The sequence below is a fragment of the Nicotiana tabacum genome, chromosome 6 (genome assembly GCF_000715075.1).
Source record: "Nicotiana tabacum cultivar K326 chromosome 6, ASM71507v2, whole genome shotgun sequence".
Lineage (NCBI taxonomy): Eukaryota > Viridiplantae > Streptophyta > Magnoliopsida > Solanales > Solanaceae > Nicotiana > Nicotiana tabacum.
The window spans coordinates 18,440,459-18,451,526 of NC_134085.1; the positions used below are offsets into that span (position 1 = coordinate 18,440,459).

At 35.2% G+C, this 11,068-nt stretch overlaps 1 protein-coding gene across 1 annotated transcript; it reads left to right on the top strand.

The window, feature by feature from the left end:
• The first annotated feature begins 3,438 nt into the window (after positions 1 to 3,438).
• Positions 3,439 to 9,968, top strand: LOC107807326 (ras-related protein RABA4d-like). The gene is made up of 3 exons (XM_016631681.2): positions 3,439 to 3,969; positions 8,118 to 8,578; positions 9,560 to 9,968. The coding sequence occupies exons 1-2, from the start codon at positions 3,743 to 3,745 to the stop codon at positions 8,563 to 8,565; spliced, it is 675 nt and encodes a 224-aa protein (XP_016487167.1). The 5' UTR covers positions 3,439 to 3,742; the 3' UTR covers positions 8,566 to 8,578; positions 9,560 to 9,968.
• Positions 9,969 to 11,068: the final 1,100 nt, after the last annotated feature.

The window sequence follows — 11,068 nt, forward strand, 5'->3', positions numbered from 1 at the left end:
TAAAATAATACATGGATTAACTATCCCTGATTCAAGAATTATTATCAAGTATTGTATAACCTAATACGAAATTTTATACTATAATTAATTTTCTTATACACCACGTCAATCGGCTAAGGGAAGTTCATAATATACAGAAGGAATTTTTACCTCCTATAGCAAAGGTTGATACCTTATTTATTTTAAATAAATATCCTTTTAAAAAATTATATTCCATAGCCACGTTTTGATTTTTATAGCCAAATATCTATTTATGGTCACCTCCTATCCATAAAATATGCTTTGTATTATTTTTCTCTCTCATTCTTTCAGATTTTCTCTACCCTTTCTCTCAATGCCAGCTTATCAACGACTAGGGTTTTGAGATTTTAGAGAATCTTACCAGTCCCTACCCGAGCATTTAGTTCCTCATGGACTGGGTTCTTGATCAAAGAAGTCCACATGTCACTCTTTACTGTATTTGAAGACCTTTTAGCCAAAACCAATCTCTCCCCACAAGATATCGATGTTTTAATCGTTAATTGCAGTGGATTTTGCCCCACTCCCTCGCTTTCTTCCATAATTGTTAACAAGTTTTCCATGAAAGAATAGTGACATTTCCATAATTCATCTCCATTGTTTAGCAAATTTTTCAAATTCTACTATGCTTCCTAGATCTCTTTGGACTGGGTTCTTGATCGAAATGGGAATAGTGACGTTTCGAGTCAGAATTGTGGCCCTCTCGACGAAATGACATTAGAGTTATTCTTGAACAAAGACGACGGAGTTTGGGGGTGGGCAACTTGAAGAGTCTGTTTACCTTTTTTTCATTGCATTTCACTGTATCTCGCTGTATTCTATGTATTTCATTGTATTCATTGTCTTCTTTTTTTATTGTATTTCAATGTATTTCGTTGTATTCCATAATATTGTATCCACTGTCTATAATAAAACGAAGTAATACTATTTGGTCGCCCTCTAATTTTCTTACACACCACATAAGAAATACAATTACTACAACTAGCTAATAACCACTAAAACATAGTGGTTTCTGAAAGTTTCTCTATATAGAACAACTAGAGATGTCAAGAAAAAGTGAGAAGCCCAAACAACATCTTCTACATCTAGTGAAGGTAAAAATTGCATGAGGCGTCCTATTTGGTCGCCCTCTAATTTTCTTACACACCACATCAATCAACAAAAGGAAGTTCAAAATATATAGAACAACTAGAGATGTCAAGAAAAAGTGAGAAGCCCAAACAACATCTTCTACATTTAGTGAAGGTAAAAATTGCACGGGGCATCCTATTTGGTCGCCCCATTTAACTTGTACCCACTTTTTAATTTTCTTCTTCTTCTTCTTCTTGCGTTTTTTTATACTATTGCTTAGGTGTTTTTCTTCTTAATTGTAAAATGGGTTCGTTAGATTTATTGTTGTTTTAAAAAATCAATGGTTGATGTTTGTTCTTGATGATATTTGGAGGTTATGTTTCAAATTTTATCTCATTTGGAGTAGATTTAGGTATTAAATAGTATATTGGATTGTTAAAGTTCGAATAACAAATTTTTATTTTTGGGCAATTTGCACTTCAGGCCTATTTGACCTAATGTACATGAAAACATTGGTTGCACTTCAGACCTTTTGGTCTTAATTGCATCTGAAGTGTAATTTTTTACTTTAGACTATTGGCCTTAAGTGTAGGAAAACGTTTGTTGCACTTCAGACCTTTTGCCCTTAAGTGCATATGAAGTGCAATTTTTCACTTTAGGCTTATTGGTTTTAGGTGCATGAAACCATTGGTTGCATTTCAGATCTATTTGGCCTTAATTAAGTGCATCTGAAGTGTAATTTTTCACTTCAGACTTATTGGCCTTAAGTGTAGAAAAACGTTTGTTGCACTTCAAACCTTTTGGCCTTAAGTACATATGAAGTGCAATTTTTCACTTCAGACTTGTTGGCCTTAAGTGCATAAAATCATTGGTTGCACTTCAGACCTATTTGGCCTTACGTGCATCTGAATTGTAATTTTTTTCACTTCAGACTAATTTTTTCAACTTCAAACCCGATACCTGAAGTTGATCGTAAAGTGGGTAGACTTGCAAATATTTTTGCAAAGTGGGTATAGGTTCAATTGTGACCCCAAAATCCGGTAAAAATAGCACGATATAGCTAGTTTTCGGACTGGTCATTCAAAAATAGCCAGCGTTTACGAAGTCAATGAAAAATAGCCACTATTTTGCTGCAACAGAGACCGGTCCAGCATAATATACTGGAGTTCGGTGCACCTGTGTATGAACTCCAGCATATTATGCTGGACCGATATACTTTGCTGACTCTAGTATAATATACTGAAGACTGGAGCACCGGTGCTCCAAACTCTAGTATATTATACTAGACAATTATGCTTGCTGGACTCTAGTATATTATGCTGGAGTTCTAGTGTACTTATGCTGGAACTCCATCATATTATGCTGGAGTTCTAGCATACTTATCCTGGAACTCCAATATAATATACTCGCATATTTTTCGGGTTTGAACAACGTTTTCGCTCAGATTTATCTTTGCATGAAAAGTGGCTAAATTTTGATTACTTTTGAAACTGAGCTATTTTTGAACGACCAGTTGTAAATCTGGCTATTTTTGAATTTCTCCCCAAAATCGGGTATAGATGCAAAAAACCCTTCGTGAAGAGCCCACTCAATTAACATAGACTATTTGGTAGATATGACACCCTGTAGCCACTATAAAAGGCCACTATTTAGAAATTAGCCAGTGTATCCTGTATTTCACGTTTTCAGTTCAATTTTCAGGAAAAAAATATCCCGAGTTATCCCGAAGTTAAAGATTTTAATTTAAAATTTCAGGATAAAATAAATACTGGCTAATCTCTAAATAGTATCCCTAAGAATGACTATAGGTGCATTTGAAAAAAAGTTTTGTCTAATCTTCTCAAAGGAGTTACTTGGGTGTCTCCAATAAAAAATAAAAATAAAAAGATTTTACTGGGGTAAACTGATTAATTTATATTTTTTTTGACATACCTAGGCATTTGAAAAGCTAAAGTATTTGTAAGCAAAATTAGGGTAAAAGTCATAAGATGGTTATCCTCTAAAGTTATACTCTCTATCATTTTATGAGAAATTGTTTGACCGGACAAGAAATTTAAAAAATTAATACATGTAAACGAATTATAATGTAAAAAGTATAAAATTATCCTTTTAAATAAATAATGGTGAGAGTTCGACGTGTTCGTTTTCATTTTTTCTTATTTCAAGTGAATTTCAACATATATACCTTTAAAAAGTACAATAAAAATAATAAGATTAAATAATTCCTGTTGAATTTTTTTAAATAATTTCTAAAATAAAAAATTGTCAAAAGGAAAAGAAAAAAAAAAGAATCCTTTTTTGTTACTTTTATTGCTTCGCACCCAAAAAGATGGTTAATGGGTCCCGCACTAACCGTTGGTCTTTCCAAGTTCTCTCCTCTAACGTAGGAATGCATGGAGGAAGCTAAACATTCCCACCAAAAGCAAAATTTTCTGATCATTTTTCTCAAACCCTAAGCTTAACCCTAATCCAAATTGAACCCTTCATGTCTTTTTGCAATTTCAAGATAAATTTGCCATATATCTACCGACTGGGATTTTGTTCTATTAAATTTGGATCAATCATATGCTAAAATCTGAAAATTTGAAAGGTATTGGTTGAGGCAAAAAAAAAAAGAAAGTATTTTGATTAAGGAGGGGATTTTGTTAAAACAATGTCAAATTTATATGGAGATTACAACCAAAAGATTGATTATGTATTCAAGATTGTATTGATTGGAGATTCTGCAGTAGGGAAATCACAACTATTGGCTAGATTTGCTAGGAATGAATTCAGTTTGGATTCAAAAGCTACAATTGGGGTTGAATTTCAGACAAAGACTCTAATTATTGATCAGAAGACCGTCAAGGCACAGATTTGGGATACTGCTGGCCAAGAAAGGTCTACATTTCCTTTCTCCTTATTTACTAATGTTACCCTTTCTTTACCAAAAAAAAAAACTAATTAATTTGTATAGCATAACTATAGATTCGTTCTTTTTCAATTATAAGTTTAGGTTCATTCATATTGTTTTTTGACAGACCTTACAAGTTTCAGGATTTGAGTAGAAGTTGTCAAATTACTAGAAGGATAAAGATTGAAGGCAGGGTGGTGGGGAGGGTGAGAGAGCAGTAATATTTTCATTAACGGACTCTTCTTCACCGGTTAATTGAAAATTGTCAACAATTCAGTAATAATTAAAGAACTCGTCATGGTTCATGACAGGGGTGGACCTAGTGCATAGACTACGGGTTCCTGGAAACCCAGTAACTCTTGCGTAGACCCTGTATTAATATTAAGAAATTCACTAAATATTGGTAAATATCTGACTGTGAACCCAGTTATTATTGTATATTAATCTGAAATTACGGTAGAAACCCATAAGCCTCAAATCCTAGATCCGCATCTGGTTCATGAGTATGGGTTATAATGCAAAAATAAATAATTTGACTATTTAGAATTGATATTCTTTAGGCACCTAGTGGATTAATGTTTTCAGGGCAATACCAACTAGAGTTGTACTTCGAACGACTAATTAGGCTTCAGGTGTATATAGACAACTAGGTGGGATGCTAATAAAGTGACTCACTCTCTTGTCCGGATAACTTTATTATATGCAACTCGTATAACTTGGGATTCCTACCAGTCATGTTTAGCAGCTGTTCTTTATTTGATGCTTCTCCTTTAGAGACCAAAGATGTTCCCTTGATGTAACTTTGCTTTGGCTTGGTTGTTGAATATATATCTCCTGCCTTATAAAAAACTCTGAGGTGGTCACTCTTCAACTAAGGGTTTGGAATATATGTCCTTGAGATATACTATACAAATGAGAATTCGGTCTATTAAAACAAATAATGTTGAACAAAGAAGAAGAAGAGAGTATAATTAACAAAAAGTAGAATTTTGAAGAGATTACACCATTAAGAATCTTGATACAATTAGCTAAACTGATGGATATCGATCTCGAGGATCTTTCTCAAATCTAAAATTATGCATAATACAAATTATTAAAAGAAGAGAACATTGAACACACAATAAGCACAATCGATCATTTCGAGAAACATACATCAACCTTTGGAAGAGGAAATGGAATGCTCAAGATTGGAGGACTAAGAGGAGATAAAAGTCATGGAAATGGTGGACATAGTAATTAGTAATGGGTTGGTGGAGGAAATGTTGATGAGGGTGGAGGTGAAGCATAGGCGATTATTTGCTCATAATTCTCATGTAGTAGAGGTGAGACATAGATCAGAGTTTGCTTATGGCAGTTTGTTGGTGGTGGAGGTGAGTAGTCTGATGGTGATTGTTCATACGTCTTTGGTGGAGATAGCGAGTTGTAGGTTGTTAGTGATTGCTCATAGTATTTTGGTGGGAGTGGAGGAAATTTATAGGAAGGCGTAGATCTTTTGTAGTATGGTGGAGGTGGAGATTTATAATAAGTTGGTGATTTCTCGAAATATTTTAGTGGTGGTAGTGGTGGAGAATTGTATGAAGATGGTTGCTCATAGTATTTTAGTGGAAGTGGTAGAGATTTGTAAGGAGATGATGATTGCTCATAGTCTTTGGAAGGAGTGGAGGTGACTTGTAGTATGAAGGTGATTTCTCATAATAAGTTGGTGGTGGTGGAGATTTGTAGTAAACTGACAACTTGTAATATTTTGCAAGTGGAGGGGGGCCTATAATATTTAGTAGGAGCAGGTGACTTGTAGTACTTTGTAGGTGATGGCGATTTGTAGTACTTTGCAATCAATGATGACTTGTAGTAGTGCTTGAAAGAGGCGGTGACTTGTAGTAGTTCTTTGAAGGAGCTAGCGACTTGTAGTAGTTCTTTGAAGGAGCCGACAATTCGGAGTAATACTTTAAAGGAACATGTGACTTGTAGTAATGCTTTGAAGGAGCTAGCGACTTATAGTATTGCTTTGACGGAGATGCTGACTTGTAGTTGTTCTTTGAAGGAGCTGGCGACTTGTAATACTTTGAAGGGGATGACAACTTATAGTAGTGCTTTGAAGGAGTTGGCGTTTTGTAGTAGTTCTTTGGAGGAGTAGGTGATTTGTTCTAGTTCTTTGAAGGAGCAGGTGTCGTGTAGTAGTTCTTTGAATGAGCATGTTTCTTGTATTAACTCTTTGAAGGAGTAGGTGACTTGCTTTGAAGGAATAGGCGACTTATAATAGTCGTGCTTCGAAGGAACATGTGATTTGCAGTAGTAGTGCGATGAAGAATGTTCAGCAAATTTTTCTGGATTTTTGTAGCAAGGAGCGGGTATATGATAGTTAGATGGAGATGGTGATTTGTAGTACTTCTTAGAGTTGTAAGGAGGTGAGGGAGAAGTATAACCATAAGAGTAATCAGCAAAAATAGTGCCGACTGCTAAGCAAATTGCCAAAGCAGCTGCCAGTAGGGGCTATTGTCCCAAATTCCCTAAGCTTCTCATTTTGATTTTGCAACCAACTATACTTGGAGAAGTGAAAGATAGAACTAATAAGAGTTGGGCATTGCCCCTATCTCCAAAGAAAAGCAAAAGAACAACAAAAATGCAACAGTTATTAGCATATTATATGCGCTCCTATACAAGCAAAGCCACTTTAAGACTGACATACGAAAGTCATCACCGGAAAAAGAAAAGAAAAAAAAGAAGAAATTGTGAACTGCAGATACATCCCAAGTATTATAATATCTAAAACTTAGACCCCTATATGACAGATATCCTACAGCAAAATAATGATGCTATTCTTATTTTGATGAAAACATTTAAACCCATTATATATAAAATAATTTTAAAAAGAAAGAACACTACACAAAGGAACATTCATCTAACTATAAAAATTTAAGATAATTTGGAACAGAACAATAAATAAGCAACTAACATAGATTGAGAAATTCATATCTAATAAAATAATCTTAATATTTTAAAAATTCAAATAGGTTCCATGTTTAAAGTGTAAGAAAGTTAGTACAAATAACTGGTATATCTTATTAAGTAATGTGCTAAGGCAATACATAAATTCTAGTACTGGTGGAAGTCAAAAGGTGCAAAAATTTTAAGCTTGAAGATGAAACTGACAATTAAAATAACAAATAAGATAACTCACACAGAATGTGAAAATGCTCGACAATAATGCTAGTATTGGACTACTGGTGAAGGAGAAATGAACAAACAAAATAAAAAATGACATGTAAGCCAGAAGGCTGACATTATATTTCTGTACGCTAACCGTCATTGGTTGTATCAAAGGGTAGCAGTATTAAGATTAGGGAGAGCGTGAAAAACGCTATCTTGGAAATTTACATTGTACATGTTGAGATGGTTAAAAAAAAAGCGCAGCCCGGTGCACGAAGCATCCCGCATGCACACAAGGTCTAGGGAAGGGCCACAACCCAAGGGGTATGATATAGGCAGCTTACCCTGATGCAACCATAAGTGACTGATTCCACGCTTAGAACCCGTGACCTATAGGTCACACGGAGACAACTTTACCATTGCTCCAAGGCTCTCCTTCAACATGTTGAGATGGTGATTGGTGAAAATTGTTATTTTACAATTTACATGCCAATGCCCAGTTGATGGACATATTATCCAGGTTTGGGATGGTTGCTGGAAGTAACGACTGCTAGAGGTTTCAAAGACTTAGTTCCTATACAAAGCTGGTTATTCCTGATCTTGTTGGTTAGAAATACTCAAGAGAATTTAGTCTAGTTGAGAAGCTACTCCCTCGATCTGACATTGCATCTATCTTACATTGCTTTCTTGTACAATATAAGAAAAGTAAAAGGCTTTCTGTGCTCTTTAACATTGCCCTTTTACATGTAATCACTAAAAGAAGCTCTAATAAGCTTCTAGAATGGGTAGTTTGGGAATAATGGTTACCTTTTTCGGAGAGGTGACAACATTCTGGGACATCTTGAAAAGAAAAGAGCGATCAAATGATATGAGGTATAGGTTTATTGCTAAGTGTAGTTTACGCTGTGAATTACTAGAACATATCTTCTCATTATCTGCAGTGACATGAAATAGTGTTGTCATAGTTCTAACAGTAAAATTCTGTCAGGTATAGAGCAGTGACTAGTGCATATTATCGAGGTGCAGTTGGCGCAATGTTAGTCTACGACTTGACAAAACGTCAATCATTTGATCATATGGCTAGATGGCTGGAGGAATTAAGGGGTCATGCCGATAAGAACATTGTTATAATGCTCATCGCAAACAAATGTGATCTAGGGAGTCTTCGAGCAGTACCAATTGAAGATGCTCAAGAATTCGCAGAAAGGGAGAATCTTTTCTTCATGGAAACATCAGCACTTGAATCCACCAACGTCGAGACTGCATTTATGTCAATATTAAAAGAAATCTATCAAATCGTTGGCAAGAAAACTCTCACTGCAGAAGAAGGTGCAGAGTACCCAAAGTCACAATCTCTCAAGGGAACAAGGATCATAGTTCCTGGCCAGGATTCAGATTCTGGTGGCAGAGGTGGCTGCTGCATGTCCTCCTCCTGATCTTTGGTTTCAGGTTTTTGACTATATTTCTGTCTTCTTTTTGTTGATTTTCTTATTTTATCAAATGCTATTATTAGTGGGGCGTCTTGTTGTAGAAATATGGAACTATAGTTTCAGGATGAGGGTACGTGGATGACAACGTTTGTCTAGCGTATGTGCATGTACATGGTATTGTAGGATTATAAATTCCATTCTTAATTTAAGCCGAATAGCCCAGAACATCAGCCATTACATGCAATTTCAATTACCAGAGGCATTAAGCTGTTTTTCAAGGCAACTTTCCATTCCATTGTAGAGCGGTGAGACTTTTGCAACGATAATACATTTGGTGTCCTTATTCTAATATAATTTACACCACAAATTTTCCCGACGTGGGTTACCTAAAGGGAATCCATCTATGATTAGCTATTTACAAGTCAATTTTCTGGGGGTAGCCAAGGAATGAGCTTATAATGAGACTTTTCTTGTCTCTTTACTTATCATTAGTCATGACAATGAACTCTATAGCTCTTAGCTTGTTATTGTAATTTGGGGTGATAAGCTGTTATTATTACCGAAAGCATTGTTTATGTTTAGCCACCATTGAGTTCTCACATCATGGGTGATAGGTTATTTGGTATCCTTATATGGTTTTCGACAATACTCACCTCATGAGCTAGCTTTTGAGGCTGAGTTAGGCCTAAGGTTTATTTTCTTATCATAATATAAGAGTCAGGCTGATCCTAATTCATGATTTATACGATGTTGGGCCCCATCTTTAATTGTTCACGCTCCAAATGTTCGGTCAGTGTTTAGTTCCCACATATGCGTTGATGGGTTATTTGGTTTCTTTTATCCCTGATGTTGAGTTTGTCCTAAGGTCCATCTCTTATCAAAATTCCAATGTCTAAATGAAAAGAAACAGTGACTAAATTCCAGGTCCGCTTATCTTTCGCATTGTTATTATCATTATTAATGCATTCATTGTTCATCATTCGTAAGGATTGTTTTGTAGGATCGAGGATGGTGTCCAAATTGATTCCAGAAGTTAACTAGAAGCAGCTTGACAGTGTATAAAACATGATCAATGGTTTCAATATGGATGCTGCAAGTTTGGCATAATGCTTCATTTGGAGTAATGCCTCTATATATCATGGAGCACTTTGGTTGTTAGAAGTTTGTCATGACAAGCTAGCAGGGGAAGAATTTGTGCATGTTTAGAGTTTTTAGTTTCCATAACCATTTATAGTTTTGGTTGTGATTTATTGTTGTAATGAGGTAAGACAATTATATAAGCTGAATTAGTGCTAGGGGGTTCCATCAGCGGTATATTTCCAAAATATGGAGTCCGTTCTCTACACTATTGACTATTGCTTTATGTATGTACTATGAATTAGGTAAAGTTATGGAAAAGAAATGTTGGATAAAGAGATCATATTATTGGATAAAAATAGTGTGTTAAAGCTCTTTCCTCTTGATTGTTTAAAGGTCCAAATAAAATTTCGATTAGGAGTGTTGTGTTTTATTCAAGGGTCGTTCCAGAAATTGATACTTCCCATTTCCAAGTTCAGAGGTTCAAACATCCCAACCTGAATTATGTATTTTTTGACCTCTTAAGATGGACTTTCACATATGTAATACGTTAAAATAGCACGGGCTAGCCAGTTTTCGGACTAGTCATTGAAAAATAGTCAGCCTTTTGCAAAGTCATTGAAAAATAGCCATTATTTTGCTGCAACACGGAAAGTTCCAGAATAATATACTGGAAATCGGTGCACCTGTGTATTAACTTTCAGCATATTATGCTGGACCGGTATATTATACTGGAACTCCAGTATAATATACTGGAGTTCCAGCATACTTATGCATTATACTGGAATTCCAGTATATTATGCTGGAGTATTTTCCGGATTTTGAATAGTGTTTTTGTTCAGATTTATCTTTACATGAAAAGTGGCTAAATTTCTATTACTTTTGAAAATGTGGCTATTTTTGAATGACCACTTATAAATCTGGCTATTTTTAAATTTCTTCCATGTAATACACAACAGTTGGATATTCAAGACTTAGAGCTCCATCGAATATATCAGCCCATACAATAAAGATCGCTAGAGACGATTAAAACCACGATTTAATCAGCCTTCTTACCAGTTTACAGGATCTTATCGAGCTATGAGAGCTCCAGGTGAGCTTCAGCATATATAGCCAGCAAATAAAGCTAGTGACATGCGCAAGATTTGGCAATTAGTCTACTCAGTGCAATTCAGATTAGAGTTTCGAATACCGTATAGTTGAAATAAAAATTAAATTTTTTTATTGAACCAGGTAACTACTCGTGTGGTATGAGTGAGAGTTATGTTATGCTCTTCTTCCAAAAAAAATTTACATTTTGGTGTTATATTCTTTTTTATACAATAATAACATACGTAATCCTACAAATGGGATATAGGGAGGGTAGTATATATGCAGATAGAGATGTTTCCAATAGACCCTCAACTTCACTTTCTGCATCTTGTCCACCATG